This window comes from Bacillus rossius, chromosome 13 (genome assembly GCF_032445375.1).
Source record: "Bacillus rossius redtenbacheri isolate Brsri chromosome 13, Brsri_v3, whole genome shotgun sequence".
In the NCBI taxonomy this organism is placed as follows: domain Eukaryota; kingdom Metazoa; phylum Arthropoda; class Insecta; order Phasmatodea; family Bacillidae; genus Bacillus; species Bacillus rossius.
The window spans coordinates 20,601,218-20,624,009 of record NC_086340.1 but is presented as its reverse complement, the minus strand read 5'-3'; the positions used below and the strand labels follow the sequence as shown (position 1 = coordinate 20,624,009).

Sequence of the window (22,792 nt, the reverse complement as noted above, 5' to 3'; positions counted from 1 at the left end):
CATGGTAGAGTGTATAGGCTTCGGCCTGAGACACACTTAGGTCCTCTCCTAACCTGGACCCTCCCCTACACACTTAGAATTAACTTAGGCTAGGAAAAAAAAAAAAATTGTGCATCTTAGGATTCCCGTCATGGGCAAAGCGCGAGACAATTTACTGCATTGATTTCAATCTATTTTCACTCCATGCCGCTAGATGCCATTACGCTCACGCACTTAAAACACATTGTAAAAAAATTTAGTTACACTTTACGCCACCGCGTTCGCTAATATCACTGGTCTCGCGTATTTCTCACGAGTCTGCCATATCGTACCTATTACAATAGTCAGCTATACTTCCTTTTTGAGATGTTCGACTTCCTGTAAAGTTTTGTGAGCCAAGATGGTGAGTGTGTATTGTATTAGCATGATTGTATACTTTAAAACCCTAACGTACTGTGTGTAAGTAGAATTAGTTAAATTATATTATAATATTTATAAATTTTATTATAAATATTGGTGTTTTGGGGTTAATGTGTCGATCCTGTAGGTATCTTATTGCCACGTGTTTTGTAGAGTTCATGTAGGTTTATATTAAGATATTTTCTTTATTTATTATATAAAAATATTAAAAAACAAACTTTTTTGAGGTACGAATATTTTATTGTAACTATTAAGTTTTATGGTTAATTATGTGATTTATTTTTCCGTATCGCGTCATTGGTCGTGCGTCAATATTTTACTGTCACTACTTTCGTTATAAAAACTTATCTGAGAAATTAAAAACACTCTTATTGACTACTTTGTCATTTATTCTGGGTAAATATGTAGTTGAGAGGTATTTGCGAAAAAAATGTTAAAAATCCGAAAATACCTTTATTAGATGCTCTTCAACTTCCTCTTTTCATGAAAAGCGGCGGAGGTAAGAAATTCCAAATACTTTAGGAGATATCGCCGTTCTTATTTTGCTATACAAGACCTGTGTAATCATTCGACCGCTGCATTTTTTTTATTGCCATGTGTTTGTGAATGCCTAATTAATGAAAATGGTCGATTAGGTCAGGTCAGTTACATTATAAATACTTTGAAAATAAGTTTACATTAAAAATAATATGAATTAATTTCAATGGTTCTTTAGTATTTATAATGTAACTGACCTGACCTAACAAACCAGGACAAAGGATGAACATTAACAACTCACATAACATTTTTTTGTTACTTATTACTTGCGCAACAATATCGAAATAACAAATAAGACTTTAAAATTAGAAACGTTAAAAACTCACCTAAGTTGGAGGTGGTAATTAAACACCGTTTTAAACAATAAATGAACTAAATAATCACGTATTGGTTCATTTGAATTCTGGCCTATCACGAACAATCACATGACATTATCCAATAAAAAAATAGATACTCATAAACAAGAAACAATGGTGAAAGCCACATGAATGCACTGGTATTGTGATGAAATTTAAAAATTCGATATCTCCTAAAGTATTTGGAATTTATCTCTGCTGCTTTTAATGAAAAGAGGAAGTTGAAGAGCATATAATAAAGGTAATTTCAGATTTTTAACATTTTTTTTGCAAATACTGCTCAACTACATATGATGAAATTTAAAAATGTGATATTTCCTAAAGTATTTGGAATTTCTTACCTCCGCTGCTTTTAATGAAAAGAGGAAGTTGAAGAGTATATAATAAAGGTATTTTCGGATTTTAACATTTCTTTCCGCGAATACCGCTCAACTACATATTTACCTTCGAGACAAATCTCAAAAATTGTCAGATTCCCGAACTCCCCAAAGGTTGCGTTGTTTTCACGTTCAAAAATTTTTCAATGTTCCAGACCCCTAGGCGAGGTCTCAATCACCAGGACATGGTTATGGAGTATGAGGGTTACCTCCTTTTCGTATTTCTGAAAATTTTTTTCCCCATGTTCCAGACCCCTAGGAAAGGAACTGAGTAAAATGCATATAATGATACAGACTCTTTCAGACTAGCTTGTCTATTACATTACTATGTGCAGCTAATTAGAGCAGAGTATTTGGCCGTGGTGGTAGACATTTTTGCTTGGGTTTTAAATACTACAAAAATTTGTTTTAAGTACAAGAATAATTAATGTTATAGGTACTTACGTATTAACGCCACCGCAGCAGAAGTTGTGCTAATGTATGTATTTTTTTTTTTTTTGAAAAATTGAATTACTTAAAGCAATTTTTACAAAATGTTAATGCGTGAAATATATTAACATAGGTATTAATCACCATAAATTTAATGTTTGTACATTGTACATATTAATAATGTGAAAAAAAATTTTTTTGCTGTGAAATTGATTAAAAGTATGTCCATGAATAGTGGCAGGTGATTTTCATGACAATTCAAGGTGTGGATGGAGTTCTTTTTTCTTTTCTGAAATATATGCCTTTGTTCAGTAACATAAGTTCATCCATTACTTTCAATTGAATTTTGTTAAAAAAAAATTAATTTACAACTGGATAGTGCTGCTAATAGTTGACAAAATATATTTACCTTACCCATTGTTATGTTGAAGAGGACTTGAGTGTTGTTATTGTTCTGTTATCTTTTCTTTGCTGAGAATAGATGTAACATCCCTCCAGTAAACACGTACTGGCTTTTGTTATGAAATTTTTGTAATCCCTTAATTAGAAAGTTTTATTCTTATTTATATAGCCTTTCAACACTATAGGGCCTACTTATGATAGATGGTTTTAAGATTAAAACATATTTTTAGGAAAACCCTTAGGTCACAGAAAAGCCACTTCAAAATTGCTGGAAATTTGAGTAGTGGAATTATTGTTTGTTCTTGCAACAACCACCGCGATTGTACTGGATGCTAGCTGACTGATTCATGGAATATGTGTGTGTGTTGTATCTCTAGCCACCCAAGAAAGATTCCAAAGGGTCGTCATCCAAACAGCCTCAGAAAACCCAGAAGAAGAAAGAAGGAGGCTCTGGCGGAAAGGCTAAGAAGAAGGCAAGTGTTGTTAGGAAGGGGCCACAACGGTGGCTTGGTCAGATCAGTTCCCCCCCACGAAGGTGATATGTTTCTCTCAAGGATCCTGGCCACTTGCAGTTTTCCAGTGTTGTCAAAACATTGGCAATTAGATCCACGCTTTGAAGAACACCAACACTTACAATGTCAAAATTATTTTTATTTATTAATTCATAGTCCTGATATTTTCCAATATTTGTGTTTGATATTAAAAACATTTTAAAAAGTCTATGTTCAGGTCAGTCCAAAACCATTTTACGTAAGTTGCCTTTTGAAATTTCAGTTTTACAATGATGAAAAAAATAATTCCATGAAACTCTCTGATTGTAAAAATACTGATTTAATGAGACTGAGTAGAACTGAAATAGCTTCACTTATGGCACCTATGTAAGTTTTGATTGATTTCTCCAGTGTTGTCATTCAAGATATTCCATACCTGCCAACTTTTACGGATTGTCCGTAAGTTTTACGTGTTTTAATACTATTTTACGGTTTTACGGACGTCTTTAATATCTTACGGATTAATTTTTGCGTGGTGGTTTATTACCGTTCATTGTACCGGCCTATTATACCTGCCAACTTTTACTGTACTGGCCATGTTACCGACGCACCGAAGGAAGGCGGAATGAAAACAAAACAAGAGATAGTTAGTTATTTGTATATGGTTTTGACTGGACGGTTTACGGTCGTTTTCAACTTACCGCAACGAAAAAGTGCTTCCTTAAACGGAGGAACGGACCACAATTGTGACGTCATACCCTACCTCCTTGGTCTGTTCCTTGTTCCTTAATAAATTAATTCCAAAATGGCTGACTATTGTTCGTAGTTCCAATGTAGTGCTGCGCAACAGTTTTTTCGTGTTTATTTACGTGGTGGGAACCATGAGTAAGCTAGCCAACAAGAAATAAATCAAGACTTACCGTGCTGTGTATAACAACGAATTCTCGTGTATTCTGAAATCGTAAAAAGGAGAAACTTTTGTGTTTTGCTGTGTGCCAGTGTCCTAAGCATAGGAAAAAGGTGCTTTCTGAGGAAGAAAATAAGATTGATAGCTTTTTCACCAGTACTGCACACATGGGATTGGAAGTGACGAAAGCAGGCACTGTTGATGTCAAGTGGGCTGAATTATCAAGAGTTCGTGGAGTAGAAGGCTTCCTGAAGTAGGAACAGACTGTCAAAGATAATGCTATCAATCCTGTCAATCCCCCACAGTAATTCAGAATGTGAGCACATTTCCAGTATGGTAAAAAAAAACATTTCCCAATTTGGGTCCTCCATGTCATCTAAAACTTTGCAGTCTATTTCTCAAGGAATTGTGTTTGTTATGAACAAAGGTTTACCTCAGATTTATTAGGTAAAGCAAAGAAGACAACCTCTGCACATTCAAAGTCTTAAAATTGCATCAAGGATGATAATCAGGAGAGGACTGAAATATGTAACAAACATGTGATGTAGCGAGGTATGTCTTTAAGTATCTTGTTTAGTGAATACTATTGCTTTTGTTTTGTACTTGATCATTTTGCTTTTCATATGCATGCTGTGTAAATTGGCACATTCTGGATAGGTTTAGATTCCCAGTACATTTACAATATTGACTGTATGAGGTTTTCATTCTAGGCCATCGATATGCCCTTCATGTCATTAGTAAATTAGCAGAAACCAAATGGAATAGAAAAATAGAAAATAATTGCACATAAAGCATGTAAAAAATTGCTGCATTTGATTTACGATACATTTTCCCAATTTAAAAGTTTTCTTGATGACCAAACTATAAAGTTGGCAGGTATGGTGATCTGTTTCTCTCAAGGATCTTGGCCACTTGCAGCAGCAGTAGTTGCTTCATTATTATATGTTCAAGATGTTGTTATTGTTTGACTAGAGATGCGAGTTGTAATTCCAAGTAATGTCATTTTCCAGTGTTGTCAAAACATTGGCAATTAGATCCACGCTTTGAAGAACACAATGCTTCCATTGTCAAAATTATTTTTATTTATTAATTCAAAGTCCTGATATTTTCCAAGATTTGTATTTGATATTAAAAAACATTTTAAAAAGTTTGTTCAGGTCAGCCCAAAACCATTTTACGTAAGTAGCCATTTTGAAATTTCAGTTTTACAATGATGAAAAAAATAATTCCATGAAAATCTCTGATTGTAAAAATACTGATTTAATGAGACTGAGTATAACTGAAATAGCTTCACTTATGGCACCTGTGTAAGTTTTGATTGTTATTTCTCTAGTGTTGTCATTCAAGATATTCATTTAAGAATGCGCTGAGGGTAGTTGGGTGGTTCTCTTTCCGTATTTTGCTTTTTAACTGTATTTTATAATGCTAATACGCATGTTTTGAGAATAATTTTTAGACATTGAAATGTCTGGTACAGATTCCTGAAACCACCCAAGGGCCTTGCATTACACCGATATGAAATTTTTAATTTTATAACTTTTGTTTTATATATAGCACAGTGAGAAACTTTATAACATTTGTGCTGTTCATTAATACTATCAATTGGTGCTGTAGTAAAAAAAAACTACATTCAAGATATTAAAATACTTTAATAACAAAGTTTTTCATTGTGATACAAATCTATGATGTACCACATTTAAGAAATGATGTTGGTCAAAACAGGAAGTAGTCTTATTCTGGGCACCATATCGCCATGGTGCCTAACTTTGTCTTGTTGGCGACATTATCTTCCAAGATTCCAAGCTATAACCCTAGAATAAAACCTTTTTTTTTTTTTTTTAGGAAATTTCACTTTAAAAAATTTCCTGCTTGGTAAGTTTTAAAAAATTAGTACTGGATGTATAAACACATACAATATTACCCCTTTAATAAAATGCCCAAGAAAAATCACACTGTGTTTTGTCAGGTGAACGAGGAGGCCAGCGAAAAAGAGCTCTTGTCATCACGACCATTATGACCCATCTGACGGTCAGGATTGCAATGGGGAGGGGCTTCATCCTGTTGCCAGATAATGTTTACAGGTTAACCTTCTACTAATTGGGGAAAGAGCCAGGGGCGTAGCCAGAGGGGGGTTTTAGGGGTTAACCCCCCCCCCCCCCCTCCCTTACCAACCAAATCTTTAATTAATTTCTTATTCACCACTCAAACAAATTTCATATTAAAATTAATAAAATTTAAACCATTACAATATTTAAATTTAAGAACCAAAAACTGCTAAAATAGCACTATTTTACACCTTAAAATCCAAATTTTCCCGGGGGAGGACCCCCCGGACCCCCCGCTTTAATATGGGGGGGGGGGGCATGCTTCTTAACACCCCCCATACACAAATCCTGGCTACGCCATTGGAAAGAGCCATTCTTTCACGTAGCACGCGAAAAAACAAACAAAGCAATATTTGCGCATGCGCTTATCTAAAACTGTTTTGAGTTGCTCTTTATGACCTTCAACCAACACACTACAACACTTACAGTTTATACTATTAACAGGGACATTCTTTGATGGACATACTGTTCTTTGGGAATTCTGTTAACAGGGAGTGACTGTACATAGAGTTTTTAAACATTAGGAAATTTTGTTGCACAGGAATATCTGGGTTCAAGAAATCAGGGGACAATTCAAAACTAGATGAAATATATGTCCGTGTTAGTGTGTGTTTCACCAGCTCCTAAACTTTCAGGGATTTTGTAGAGGCCTGGGCGTATATTGCATATTTTATGTATCTTGTGTTTCAATAAGAACTTTCAAATTTTGATGAAAACAAAACACCAGAATAGCATGGTATTTAGTGATCCGCATCTTTTTAATTTTTTTTAGTCATCGCTAACAGTTTGAATTTAACTAGTCCAAGTGTATTTAGATCAAACCCTCCTCAACAAAATTTCTGTGACTTTTCTGCTACGCTGAAATAATTCCATATGAATGTCTGACTGTGAGATAACATTTAACAGGTTTACAGTAATGTTACCTTTCATAAAAATATTTTTTATTGAAACTTGATGATTTGAAATTCATTTATTTTCCAGGTATAGCTAATAATTTTTTGGGGGTATGATTACAGAAATGGTCGAAAGGAAAGGTTCGTGATAAGCTGAACAATCAAGTTCTGTTTGACAAGGCGACATACGACAAGCTGTTGAAGGAGGTGCCTTCATACAAGCTCATCACGCCGTCCGTCGTGAGTGAGAGGCTGAAGGTTCGGGGCTCTCTCGCCCGCAGAGCTCTGGATGAACTTCTTCAGAACGGTTGGTGCTCCTGATGACTATGATGTTTCAACATTCCCAGGCTGATTTGGCGGAAGTTTAGTAAAGTGTGGTTAACATACCTGTGCAATTAAAACAAGATAAAGTTATATATTTGGACTGGGATTTTAGCTGTCATCAAGCAGTACCAAACTGTTAAAAGTAGTACTGAAACAAGGAAAGGAATTCATATAAGATTTAACAAATTTATTTTCAAGTTTTTTTTAACTCATCAGTTTCCTCATAAATGATATGAGTTTAAGAGATTTTCCTCAATTTATCTTTCTCGTAATATTGACACTGAGACAATCAAAGCCTGTAACCAATTTTTAGGCTTTGTCCAAAGTGTGTTTAAAAAAATGATGGAGCAAACCAAATAGTTAATAATTTTATTTACTTTAATCTCCTCTGTGATCTATTAGATATGTATTAGTTGTAGCAACATGTCATTCAAAGTTGTAAATAATTTTGTGTAGGCCAATCATGATTTTACTTGAGAGAATGCTCATATGCAGGTTTTTAATACATAGTACTGTAAGAATGCATGTTTTGTTTTGACATAATGTAAAAATTATGTATGTCCAACATGGGGAATTATGGTTACAAAGTGGGTAAATTTCTGTCCTCTCAGATTTGTATTAACAAGACTTCACTGGATTACCTTATGCTTGTGTGGAATAATCGTTGCAGTGATGAAGGTTCTATATGTGTCTGAGCTCTCCCTATTTCTCACCAGATCCAGAAATGGTAGAACCCTCTGGTGAATGGGAAGGCTGAGTGGATGCTGGCATATAGCTGTCTGAGCAACGTATTCCATGGTCCATATGTTGCCGTTATGAATACCGTGTTTAATCGCACAATCGTCTCACATTTTATACTAAAATCAATTTTGAAAAGAAGTGGTGCAATTTTTATGCGAAGAAAGCATCTTTGTTTAGGTAAAGTTCATAAAAACAAAACCTATACATGGAAAGTACATTTATCTAAAAAGTAGAGTTTACAAAACTCCAAACAATTTAAATTAATAAATCATGCTAAAAAAAATTTGTTCTAACTACAATTAGAAAAAACAAAAACATTAGCTGGAACTGACTTATAACTATCGTCGTCGTACACACTAGACGGAAGAGTGCTGGCTTTAAATGTAGTTAATTAGTCAATAGTTAGAGTGCGCTTGTTGCATGCTATGGGTGAGCTATTGATATCCGACTATGTGTGCGCACGTAACCAAACATTAAAGAAGCCAACTAGTGCTGGCTACATTTTTATAAGCAATACACAGTGGTGATGAAAATGAATGGATAACAGTTGCAACTTTTGAAAACTAGTTGAACAACTTTGTATTCTTGATAAATAAGCAAGGGGTTAAGAGCGGAGCCGATACGAATCTGCATAAACCGATTTTGCCAATATTTAGTTGAGTCACCATTTCTACCCATTCGATACAGTACTTAATTTTGGACAGATATTATTGAAAAGTGAAAGTGCCTGTCAACCTTAAAATTAGTGGTGCACCGATATGACTTTACCGATTACCGATTATGAGAGCAATAATCGGCAGATACCGATTCAGTTACCGATTATAATGAACAAATTTTTAAGTGTAATAATGCACACAAAAATTTTTATTTCCGTGTGAATTTAATAACAAGATTAGGTATAATTGAGAATACAGTTATAATAACAGTATAAAAATATATAAAATACACTATTAAGTCATTGTTAAGTGTAAATTAAATTAACTTCTATTTATATTTGTTATTGTAAACAACTTGAACTACAGTCTAATAATTGTAATTTACAATGGGTAAGTTTTTGTTGCGGAAAACTAGCATTATTATCGACTATCGCATAAGGTTTCATCGAGAAATTACCGTTTAACAATATAAACATGTTGCTTTATTTTGTTCACTTGAGTTTATAGAAAAATGTTTCCACACTTCATTTTTTTCGCCCTACTCGCCATCTCAATATAATTACAGTAGAACCCGTTTATAGTGAACCCGCCTATAATGAATTCCCGTTTATTGTGAATTTCCGTCTCAGTCCCGGCAAAATGATGTGAGGTTATGTATTAATTTATTGGATATAACGCACAACTTTTGTCAATGTTGATACGTTTTCCCGCGTACCACGAACAAATTTTGCCGACATAATGCACATTTATCTCTATATTTTCATATAATTACAAGTTTTTTCACAAAACGTCTATTCTGGATAGCATTGAAGTTTTTTCTCCGCAATACACTACTCGATTGTCCACTGTTCATATTATAAACAAGTCGTATTCGAGTGGCCTCGGTATGCTACGTGTAGCCAGAAATGGGGATCAGTTTGGTGAAAATAAAAAATATTTTTCCCTGCATAGTTGAAGAATGGGCGAACGCATGTACATTTAATATGTTATTAAAATTAAAAATAAATTACCGCCACACAAATACGTATGTACATTATAGCATCAAATTCAATATTTTTATGTCTCATTTGTATCGTTCACTTTCCGGACATTTTGATCGAGTAAGGTTTGTAAGACTACCACTAGATAGAACTCTGTGGACTAAATTTTTCCATAGAAAGTGAGAAAATTTTGTTCCAGCTTTAGCAACTGCGGTACTAAATGATACGTAGTGATCTTTGATGCGCCAGACTCGTTATTTTTCGTTTATTTACTTTTAACGGTAAAAATAATTTCATTTTATTAAGCTGCAAATGTGCTTCAATAAGAAATACGTACATAAAAAAAGGGTGAAAAACGCGGTAAAAAAACGAGGCATTATCTGTGCGAGATAAACTGGACATTATTGAAAAGGTAGACTTTAACCCCACTGTCCCGCACGTGTTAATAGCAAAGGAACAGGGAATTACAACATCCACATTAAGTACACTATTAAACAAGCTGAACAATCTTCTTTCTCAAGCTGCAAATACGTCACAGAGTACCTATTAAACGCCTGAAAAAAGGAAATTACGCAATGTTGAAAAACCATTAATAGAAAGTTTGTACATGTATAGTGCATTAAAAATAATACAGTCAAACCTCTATCTATCGAACTCGCATGTATCGATTGTCCGTGTTTATCGTATACTTTCTACGGTCCCGGCAAAATTGCCATACAACTAAGGTTAAAAAAGTCCGCTTGTACCGATGTTCGAATTATCGTTTTGTCCGCATTGATCGTTCAAAATATGTGGTCCCGTCACTATAAATTATAATAAATGATCGTTTAACCATAAAGATTTTGCAGAAATAACCATTTCTTAGAAAGAAACCGTCATAAAAACAGTAATGATAGTATACAGTAGTAAATATCACCTTAAATCTGCAGCCAAGTAATGGAGCACGTAAATATGAAGAAAAGACAAATGGACAACAACGTACGAAGAAATATGGATGATATACCATAACTACAGTACAAACCCAATTGTTATCCTAAGATAATTACCATAAAAAGAACTAAAGATTCTTTGTCGATACCATAATTACTACAGAAGCACGAAAGCTACCACATTTGCACTCTAGTTACCGTAACAACCGAGATGTCTATTTACCGTGACGGTGATGTATTTATTTATGACATATTAAAATTAAAGAACATTATTGAAAAAAAGGATGTTAAATTTTTATATGTACGTTTGGCACATGTTGCGAAGAAATAATGCGATCTGAAATAATGCAGTACTACTACGAAAACTGAAAAGGGTACTCGTGGATTTCTAGGTTATGGCAGTCTCTCTCGTTTTTCAGTAATATCGGCCGAAAATTAACAAGCGTATCAGAAGTCGGCAGAAATGCCGATTCAATTAAATATTGGCAAAATCGGCTTCTTCAGGACAGCTCTACATTTGATGACATGAGTAAACATATTTCAGACTTCAGGATATTGAAAACGACTTTAATTTCCATGTACAGTACAACCCTGTTATAACATTCTCCAAGGGACCAACATAAAAAAATGTTATAAGCAGGAAAATGTTATAAGCAGGAAATCATCTTCACTTTGTAAAAATTACGCGTGGATTGATTAAATTAAAAAGTTTAGGTAAAACAACACAAAATACAGGAGTATTACACTAAGTACAGCAATAGAGTGGAAAATTGGTTAATTTTATTTATAGGTAATACCTAATACCTAATAATATGCTAAAGAAAAAAAAATGTTTTGTACGATACAGTTCAGAGTCGAAACAGAAATATTCAACTCTTTTGCAATCACAACACGTGTTTTGTTGGGGTTCCTGTCCACTTGGTTAATAAACTGAATTTTTTCAGCTACAGAATATATTTTCGCTTATATTTATCGGCCATCATAACCGTACAAAAACCTGAATAAAATTTCAATACGGCGTATTTTAATTAAATACGACCGTGACTACAATAAGTAAAAAAAAAAAATTACGGTAAAGGTTAACCACAAACAAAAGCCGTGAATATATCCATAGAACAGTTAACCATTTCAAGGTGTTAAACCTTTGAAACAAAAACCAGCACCATAGACTACAGTAGCACTGTTTCCGACCATGTATCAGTGCACAAAATGTGCATCATAAGTATAAAGGAACAAGTCATAGGCTAACAAGCGCGAACAGGACGCCATATTGATAGTCGATCCGGTGCAAGTTGTGGAGTGCGTGTGTACCACGTCTATGGTGAACTACTCAAATGTAAACATCTGATGTTTGTATATGCGTGCTGTATTTTCTAGCTATGGTTTCGCTCTAAATTATGACTTTGAAGGAAGGGATACTGCAAATTGTGGCAGTTATCAAAGAAAATTTGAACGTTAAAGGCGGGAATGTAGAAATTTTAATATTGTTACAGGCGGGAAATTAAAGCATTGTGATAAATGGAGAAATGACGGGACCATGAAATTATGGTGTTATAGGCGGGAAAATGTTAAAAACGGGAATGTTATAACCGGGTTGTACTGTAGATTTATTGTGCTTATGTTTTTTTTTGCAAGTGTAAATTGAATTAAGTAAAATACTTCCATTTTTATTTATTTTTCAACTGATTTAACTTTTATGACAAGTAACTGACATATTTCTGACACTAATTTTGAGGTTAAATATTATTTTTTAAAAATTCTTTAAGAGTGAAGTCCACATCTATTGAATGTCCGCATCTACTGAATTTTTTTGTTGGTCCCCTGAAAAACGATAGATAGAGGTTTGACTGTATCTGCATTTGCTCATAAAACTTTTGCTTTGAGTATTTTCATTCGTTCTTTTCTTGTCTTAGGCCTATGTGTAGTTAAGATTTTGCTTTTGAGTATGTATTGCCTATATAAAAGTTTTCCCAGATATAAAGTTTCCCCTCTATAGTGAACATATTAACTACTCCCTTCAGATTCATTATAACAGGGTTCTACTGTATATAAAAATGACTCAATACAAATTCTAACACATGTGATTTTATTTATGTTGACTGAATATTTAAAATTATAAATACTTTTTCACTTTTCACGTCACATACAAATAACACAACAACGGATAATGTTACCAAAGACACCCATAACGAGTTGGTAAAATGCAGTGATAAACTCTAGAAGGTATCGGGACCACGATTTTGAACCGCTACTACGACTCGAAAAGATTGATTGTCATAGAATCGACTGCAACTACTTGTGGTATTTTGATTGCGTGCCATATATTTAACGTCTCTGGCTATAGGTAATGTACAAGGCCACTAAACAAAAGACAACTAATAACGAAACGTAAATAAACGTGTAGGAAAAATGTATTTTTTATTGCTCGAGGCAATGAGATTTTGTAATATATACAAATATTACCGTATTTCGTCCTAAAATGTGTAACAAAATATTACACGGTAAAAACCTACTTAATTACGCCGGGACGTAGATAATCTGCAAAGTAATCGTTAAGATAATCGCCGATTACGATTAATCGAAAAGTACCAATAATCGCCGATTACGATTCATCGGTATCCGCATCGGTGCACCACTACTTAAAATCCACAGTGCCCTTTTCACTTTTCGCACTACTACATACCGTATTGGCCCGAATATAAGGCGACCTGCAGTTTCAGGAGGCCAAACAAATGTAAAAATAATTTTGGTAGAAATTAATGTGAAAATTCATTAGACATAAATTTTGTGTTGATAAATCCTTTTTGCATTTATGTATAACAATTAATTTATATTTATCACATTACTTATTTAAAAAAGGTTTGAAGTTTAGTAGTGTGTTAAACGTAACAAAGCAAATAAAGAATGCAGCTTGCCGGAACAAAACAAGTGGCTAGCTGCCATGGTGAAGCATATGAAGCATACGGCCATGAATAACTTCGGTGACGTGACCGCGAATATTTGTCCAATATTACTCTGACAGAGAGTCTCTGTCCTATGAATTTTAAAGAATAATCTATGATGATTATGTTGTTTGAAAGGTTTTTACATAAATAAAGAGTGGATTACTGTGATATTATTAAAATAGCTTTTGAAGCAACGTACCAAATTCCTGTAAATATGGCGCCTTCGTGCGTGTTCGGCAATGTTCGTTTTACAACAAAGAAATATTGTGGAAAGACAGTTGGCAGCATGAATTTCCAAAAATTACATTCAAAATGTTCTTAACATTTTCTGTTTGTAAACGTAAACAATTGTTCTGAAAATAGCTTTGATATTTTAGTACAAATATTTCCGTTAAAAATCTGAAATTAAATTACCGTTAATGTTAACACGCGATTGTACACAAAGTACAAATATGAATTGTGTAATAAAATGTTGCCATTTTGAGATGCTTCAACACACATTTTTACTCAAGAACAAATATTTTAATTTTTAACTTTAAACAATTGTGAATTACTGCAATATTGGGTGGATTTATTGTTTTCCCCGTGTGAGGTAACAAAGTTTTAGTTAATATAAAAAATTGTGAACATTTTGTTTAACAATGTTTCTACTGTAGCTTTCAGCTTGGAACTAATGTTTGCGGTGCTGACGTCTTGGGTGCCAAAATAAGGCGACTTCCAATTTTTGCATCTCTCGTTTAAGTAAAAATGGTCGTCTTATATTCGGACCAATACGGTACTTTGAACATTATTTCTTAGCTATATCAAACTTACACATCCTATGTTTTAATAACGTTCTTGAATCTAATACATCGTAAATAAATATATCACCAACACAGCAAAGGTAGATACGAACAAAAACTTACTTTATTTGGAGCATGGCTACCACTACAAATAATGGGAAATAGCAGCTACTTGAACTGTAAAGAAATGTTTGTAATATTGTGACTGAGGCATTTTAAATTAACTTAGATAAAGTAAATCATAATTAAATAATATAGACCTTCACATAACCGGAATTACAGTAAAACCCCTTATTTGCACTTTTCAAGGAACCCCAAGGAAAAAGTGTAAATTGCGGGAAAGTGTAAATTGTGGGAAAGCACTTTTATTGGCAGTTAATGCTAAATTTTAGCTTAAAAAAATGTATCAGTATTTACCTATTTTTAATTATTGTGTTTAAAGTACTAACAGGAATATTCAGTTCCTTGGCCAAAACCACTCGGGTACCCACATGCTTGTCAAACTTCTCAATAATTTTAATTTTATCTTCAATAGATAAAGTATTTCGTGGAACTTTATACCTATCCATCTTCAATCAAAATCTTGCCATAAATAATATTGTGAACGATAAAAAAACACGTGCTAACCAAAACGGACGTTGACTAATGTAAACAATGAAAGCCATCATAGATATGTACTGTACATAATGCAGCACTACTAAATATACGTACTGTGTATGAGCGCTTTCCGGTAGTATCGATAGCTCAGCGCTTCGGACTATGCTCTGCTACGAGAGTGCTCTATGACACCATAAATAAAACCGTTTGTGGTTCTGCTACGAAAGTTCTCTATGGCAGCAAAGATTAAAACGTTAGTAGAGGAGAGGCACCATAGAACTTGTCGATACATCAAAACGAAAGGTTACAGACAATAGGCGAACTACTTCAAACTTTTCACATCTATGACTAACGTGACGAGTATTTACATTTTTACCGTGTTTTGAAACGTACATTCCGGGTTTTTTGGTTACGTAGCAGTGTAATTTCAGGGAAAATGCAACACGAAAGTTAATGTACAATAAAACGGACCTACATAAAATGACGTTATTTGCGGGAAAACGTAAATAACGAGAACGTAAATACGAGGTTTTACTGTAGTTTTACTGTTTCCCATACAAATGTTGGTACTGTAAATTTTCACCGCCATGCACGTTAAGGTAGTATTATAATTCCCGCTCTGGAATAGTAAACATGTACAAAGTCTTGCAATTTTGCATATTTAAATTAGTTTTTTTTTTTTTTAACTTTTTGTTTTGTTAATATATTTCATAGTTACCTATTATTTATTTGATTATTTGATATAACTACATATTGATTAATTAAATTTTTTCCAGCCTTCAATCTATTTGTAAATTCATGTTTCAATAAGCAAATGTCGTCGGCAAACAAATGAAAACATGCTATAAATACGAGTTAAAAAAGAGAGGTTATGTCCCCACTATAAACTAAAATAAATGTGCATTTGCATTCTTTTCTTTAATTTAGTAAATCTGTAAAAATATTTTAGCCCAAATATGTTTTTCTTCTGTATCAATTCAGAATCTTTGAACCTGCAATAGTTGCATTGACAAAGCTCTATAAGTGGGAATAACCAAACGAAAAATAGATTTGAAATTCAAAACACATCGTTTTGTACAGGGAAAAAATAATGATCTTATTGAGAAAACTGAGGGACCAAAACATTTGATCATATTGGATGGGAAATCGTATTGTACGGGTACATATTAAAAGTCTATTGTAATTACTGTATTTCCCCTTTATAAGTATACCAAGTTTCATGACATAAAATGCTCTGACTCTTTAATGGCTGGACCTAATTCATCATGCGACGTTTGTGCAAGATTTTTTTTTTTTAAATTTTCACATCCTAAAATAATGGTGCTATGATTATGCGATAAAACTTGGTATTACCCTATGCTATGCTGTGTAATAATCGTTGCAGTGATGAAGGTTCTATATGTGTCTGAGCTCTCCCTATTTCTCACCAGATCCAGAAATGGTAGAACCCTCTGGTGAATGGGAAGGCTGAGTGGATGCTGGCATATAGCTGTCTGAGCAACGTATTTCACTGTCCATTAGTTGCTGATTTGAAATTACCTTATGGTATGCTATGCTGTGTAATAATCGTTGCAGTGATGAAGGTTCTATATGTGTCTGAGCTCTCCCTATTTCTCACCAGATCCAGAAATGGTAGAACCCTCTGGTGAATGGGAAGGCTGAGTGGATGCTGGCATATAGCTGTCTGAGTAACGTATTTCACTGTCCATTAGTTGCTGATTTGAAATTACCTTATGGTATGCTATGCTGTGTAATAATCGTTGCAGTGATGAAGGTTCTATATGTGTCTGAGCTCTCCCTATTTCTCACCAGATCCAGAAATGGTAGAACCCTCTGGTGAATGGGAAGGCTGAGTGGATGCTGGCATATAGCTGTCTGAGTAACGTATTTCACTGTCCGTTAGTTGCTGATTTGAAATTACCTTATGGTATGCTATGCTGTGTAATAATCGTTGCAGTGATGAAGGTTCTATATGTGTCTGAGCTCTCCCTATTTCTCACCAGATCCAGAAATGGTAGAACCCTCTGGTGAATGGGAAGGCTGAGTGGATGCTGGCATATAGCTGTCTGAGCAACGTATTTCACTGTCCATTAGTTGCTGATTTGAAATTACCCTATGCTATGCTGTGTAATAATCGTTGCAGTGATGAAGGTTCTATATGTGTCTGAGCTCTCCCTGTTTCTCACCAGATCCAGAAATGGTAGAACCCTCTGGTGAATGGGAAGGCTGAGTGGATGCTGGCATATAGCTGTCTGAGCAACGTATTTCACTGTCCATTAGTTGCTGATTTGAAATTACCCTATGCTATGCTGTGTAATAATCGTTGCAGTGATGAAGGTTCTATATGTGTCTGAGCTCTCCCTGTTTCTCACCAGATCCAGAAATGGTAGAACCCTCTGGTGAATGGGAAGGCTGAGTGGATGCTGGCATATAGCTGTCTGAGCAACGTATTTCACTGTCCATTAGTTGCTGATTTGAAATTACCCTATGCTATGCTTGTTTGCAATAATATTATAAGAAAGTAACCTACTTGACCAAACGAAAAGATTCTTTAACTATCAAAAAAAAGCTACATAATTCTAGTCAGACATTTGCCATGTTCTCTTTCAAAATTTTTTATGTATTACATAATATACAGCAATACATATTAGTAACTCAAACCAAAGAAAAAGACCAATCGGACTGTTTTCTTTCCTCGTGCTGATTAAACAAGTACAGATGTAAAAAAAAATTAAGTATGTCACTCTGGCACAATGATGCACACATGCATTCAAAATATATCTCTTAATCATACCACCAACTACCATGGAAATAATTTAAGGTTTTTCCACGGAACTGTGTTTCACAGAGCGGGTAATGAATCATAACCTCATTCTTTATTAATTAACCAACCAACTAATTCAGCGATATTTCTGTTCACTTAAAAAGCATGTTCTGTATGAAATTTTTTTAAACAATTTATTTATCAGTGTGTGACTTTACAGTAATTACAGATATGTGCAGGCAATATCCATTTCCAGTTTTTTCTTGTATAGAAAAGTGGTTTTCATCATGGAAGTACGTAGATATTTTGCCAATTACAGCGCAAACTGTTCACAAAGTCAACAATGAACAGTGCCGTGAGACGTTTTCTTCCAGATAGTCAGGGAAACTTGATTTGAAATCGGGAAATCATTAAAAGTTTAAAGTATCGAAAGATGAAGCATGTTCCATTCCTGAGTTGGCAGACTGGAATGTGCGAATCAAAGTGTCAAATGAACTGGATGCTAGAGCTGTGCCAATATGAATCGTCAGAAGCAGCTTTTACCGATACTTAATTGAATTGAGTTTCTGCCAATATTATTGTAAAAATTAGTTTCTGCCATAATCTAAAAATCCATTCGTACCCTTTCCTTTTTTCGTAGTACTACATACTTTGAACTCTTACTCCCTTCGCTTTGTGTGCCAGCCGTACATATCCAATTTTAAACATTGTGTGTTTTTAATAATTAATAACGTTTTTCAATTTCATACATAGTAAATATATATCACCAACACTGTAAAGTTAGATAGGAACAAAAAAATATAAATTTTTTTAGAGCATAGTTTCTACAATGGAAACATACCACCTGGACTGCAAAATAATATTTGTAACATGATGACAGACATTTAACTTCAAGTCTTTAAATTAAAATGGATTATAAATAAAATTAATGCAGTAATGTAAGGCTTCACATAACGTTAATTACTTGTATTGTTTCCCGTGCAAAGCAACCGCATACCACGCATTTCTATGTGAATGTTTGGTACCGTGAATTTTCTCTGCTGCACGTGTTAGTTTGGTATTGGAATTTACGGGCTTGAATTTTGAACATACACTATTTAAATTATTTATTTATGGAATCAATATATTTTGAGGCCTTAAGGCGCTCGAGTTTGAAGTCGGAGATAGCAGAAGGCAGTACCAACTAAATGCAGTGAGATGTACGGTCCCTAGGCAAAAAAGAATGAACTGAATAATAATTGAAAGCATCACTGCCTGTTTACTATTTAATTTTCCCGCTTGGGATTGGCTTGGTACATTGAATACTAGGGTTGTGCGAATGTTCGGTATACCGATACCGAAATCGAAATTTTGCTACTTTCATTTTCGATTTCGGTAAGAATTTCATCTGTCGAAGTTCGTTTTTAGCGAAATATTTCGAGCCAAACGAAAGTTCAATAGCTTACCGAAGTTCGTTTGTTCTAGTTGAAAAAGAAATCGTAATTTAATAAAAATGTACAGTAGAATACCGGTACAATAACGTGCCTTATTATAAACTATATTTCACTTAACGAATTTTTTTTAAGTGCCCGCCAAAAATCGTATCTTCGCCATGCAAAACGGTTTCAGTTTAAAGTATCATATTTTCACTATAACGTATAAATTCTACTAGTAGCGTGGCATTACTACACCAAAATTTACTTAAACTGGTAAATAAATTTCCAGCTAAATGATTAATGTAGTATAACAAAGATACACAAATACCACCGCAACATATTTTCTAACCTCTAAATTCTCAAAACAAAGTTAACAAACAGTTGCGCGCACAACCATAGATTATACCGTATGTAGTATGCGACGTGAGCAACACAACACCATTCGATACATCGAAAGACGGAGGTTTGAGAGAAGTATTAATTATTTAGACAAAAGTGTTACGCTACGCTAAAAATACTGTTTGATGTCTGTGCCGGGATTGTTTATTGTTATTGTTGAGTTTATTTACAGGTTACGTTATTTAGACACCGCATTATATTTGTGCTACAATATGAATGATCCTGGAGATAAAAAGAAACGAAAGCAATTCACGCTTAAGGAAAAAGTGGATATACTCAGAGAACTAGACAAGGGGAAAAAAGCAAGTCGCAGTTGCGAATACATATGGCATTGCGGCTCTCCTGTAGCTATTTTTTTATATATATTTTTTTCTCTTTGTAAAGATATGTATGCATGTTTCAGTACTAAGTACAAAAACTTGAGGTACCTGTAAGTACTTAGCACTGGGATTCTACTGTAATGTCTTTATATGATTTGCTTGTTATTACTAATAATGTAATAACATATGCAAATCATATAAAGACATTAATTAGAAAAAAGATTTCCATTAAGATTAATTTACGTGGTGATGAAAAAAACTCACGTTAATGAAAATACGGTAAAATCATAATTTGAACAAACATGGCAGATAAAGTAAACAAAATTCAACCGTGATTACAGTAGGCCTAGGTATCAAAACAAAATCATGCAATATTTGAAAAATTACCTGATTCATTTGCTTTCAAACAGTAGTGTAGGTACTATATTCGTAAAACATACATTCCAGAACTGTTAGTACACTATTTAGTATTTACCGTATACACATAAACAAAGAACGTACCTACTTTTATTCGCGCACAGCCAAACAAAAACATTGTCGTCTGCTTTATTTAAAATTTACATACTCTGACTGGCATATAAAATCCTCATAATATACAGCCAATTAGACAAAAAGGTCAACAAGTCACTTGGCAGCAACCATTTGTTATGTTTTGTTTTGACCATGTCCCTTGCCTGGTTTACAGCTTCCTGAGCTAGCCATGTGTGACAGTGTTGCAAGATGACGGCCGTTCCGCAGTAGTCACGTGTTTTTTCATCAGTACCATGCACGTGATAAATATATTATCATAGACTGCGACATTACGACTGTAAAGGAAATAGTCTGTGCGCTGAAAGATCTGGATTGATTCTTGAAATTTACGACTGACATGGGGCTGTGTTGTGTGGTCTAGGGCGGATGTTGACTATATTAAATAGTAATATTTATATATACATCAAAAGTTACAAAAATGATTTATGTAATAGAATTTATTACTGAAGAGCAAATTTTGGGGCACTTTTTTTCTTTGTTAATTAAAAAATTTCGCTTAACTTTCGTTAAGAATATATTTATCTCATAGAAAAATTCATTTTCGTTTCACTTTCGCGAAACTTGATAAATTTTCTTTCACTTTCATTTTGTGTGGATAAAGTCACTTTCGCACATCCCTATTGAATACAGAACCATTTACACACATCTGCAGATCTAGATCTCGCATTAAAAAAAAATACATCTAATGTAACTCATTACAACCACCACATTACGGTTAATTTTACCAACATTAAGAAAAGCATTAGTTTATCCCTAACAGGTCCGTTGATTACAATCTTGGATGACGTATTGTCTATAAAGTTTGTTTAGGCACATTTCCAATATTTTGGTCAAACCGGTCTCTAGTTATGACGTTATTATGCGAGTCTAACATCCCGCACCACAGTAACTTGTTAAGTCTGGCTTGCAGTTTACGTAATTTCTCACGTAGCATAAAAGAAAAAAGGAGTAGAGTTTAATTCGCCACATTACGATTCAAGATGCTAGCAAGATATGAATTTGAGTTTATGATCACTCAAGTCTCTCTGCTTATTGTTTCCTTGAAAAACCAACCCGGTCTCTGGTTGTTAATAACGGTTGCGTCGAGGCTTACTTGTAGTCGCGCAGCATGTTGGACGATAACCCGGGCTGATCACTGGTCGATGCGTAGGTGAATGGAACAGCCTTTCCATTTTAGCAGCGGCGCAACACGCCTGCACCCGTGAGGCGAAGACTCCACCAGCCGCCACCTGCAGACCGTCGCAGGTTAACGCCTCACCATGACGTCATAAGGCTCAGCGCGCCGCGCGGTGTTGGCTCGCGGAAACACACACACGCGCAGCGCCGCGAATGTCCGTAATGCTTTTGTTTTAAACAGGCTTCAGGGCGAGAATGAACCAAGTGCCAAACAATCTATCATAATTTATACCAAATCAATTTAAAACGACGTTACTGTTACAAAAGGACGTTAAAACAAACAATAAAAGTGAAGTTAATGGAGGCGTGGCAAACGCCTCAATTTCATATTATCTTATTGGACATAGTTATGTATTCGATAATAATTCCAGTATCCACTTGTAAGTTTCATTTAGCTACTAGTAGGTCGGCAACAAATGAAAACCAGCTAAAATTATTAGTTTATAAACTGAAAATGGAAAATGTTTGTTTTGTGACTAGGGTCTAGTCTAAACACAATTATGCAGTTATGAATATCTTTCTAAAGAAGTTAATGCAGATAAATTATATCTGTACACCTAAAGTTATGACCTGCCGCAAAACACGTGTGTTCCATCTGAGAGACTTTCCAGTACATTAAGAATTTTTTATGGCATAAATAATTATTTCTTAGTAAAAATGGGTTATTAGCAAATTTTTTTGGAGATATACGGTTTCACTAGATTATTAAACTATTAAGCTCATGATAGGCAGGTAAGGAGTTAACATCAATTTGGAACAGAAAGTGGGATGATTATGGGTTTTCATGGTACTGTCCAGTTTGTTGGAACATTGTCACTTGATTTTCTTTCAGCCAACCCTGGTCTCTCATACATCTTATCCATGAACATGACTGGCCACCACGACAGAACTAAGCTGTCTCTCCAAATGTACAGTTACAACTTGCTTCCGTTTCTGTACAAGAACATTTGATCATCTCGTCAATATACCCGTGTCTTGTTTGATTGTTCAGTGATGAATAGTCCTTGAAAATTATATTGATGTATTAATATTTTCTTTTAGGGCTCATCAAGCAAGTGATCAAGCACCACGCCCAGGTCATATACACCAGGACGACCAAGGTGGATGATCCACCAGCGTAATTCTGTTGTAAAGTCTGGTTAATTATTAAAGAATAAAAATGTAATATTTGTAATTGTCTTTCATCTCAACAAAACTACTTCGTACAAAAAAAAATGGAAGAGAGGTATCTAAAATATATTTGGTTTTTGCATTATTGCAGAGAATGTTCAGTAAATGTCGTAAATAAATTTCATGACATGCACATAGCACTTCTTTATGGAAATAAATTATCACAC

At 34.4% G+C, this 22,792-nt stretch overlaps 1 protein-coding gene across 1 annotated transcript; it reads left to right on the top strand.

Annotated features, from left to right (window-relative positions):
• Positions 1-316: 316 nt before the first annotated feature.
• On the top strand, positions 317-22,629 carry LOC134538322 (small ribosomal subunit protein eS25). Its single transcript, XM_063379538.1, has 4 exons — positions 317-382; positions 2,878-2,973; positions 7,020-7,203; positions 22,497-22,629. Exons 1-4 carry the CDS (start codon positions 380-382, stop codon positions 22,574-22,576), a joined length of 363 nt encoding a protein of 120 aa, XP_063235608.1. The 5' UTR covers positions 317-379; the 3' UTR covers positions 22,577-22,629.
• Positions 22,630-22,792: the final 163 nt, after the last annotated feature.

What these genes read in the sequence shown, in the direction of transcription:
- LOC134538322 (XM_063379538.1), top strand. An exon ending in GCGGAAAGGCTAAGAAGAAG is followed by an intron (nt 2,974 to 7,019) that starts GCAAGTGTTGTT and finishes GTATGATTACAG; the next exon opens with AAATGGTCGAAAGGAAAGGT. An exon ending in GGATGAACTTCTTCAGAACG is followed by an intron (nt 7,204 to 22,496) that starts GTTGGTGCTCCT and finishes ATTTTCTTTTAG; the next exon opens with GGCTCATCAAGCAAGTGATC.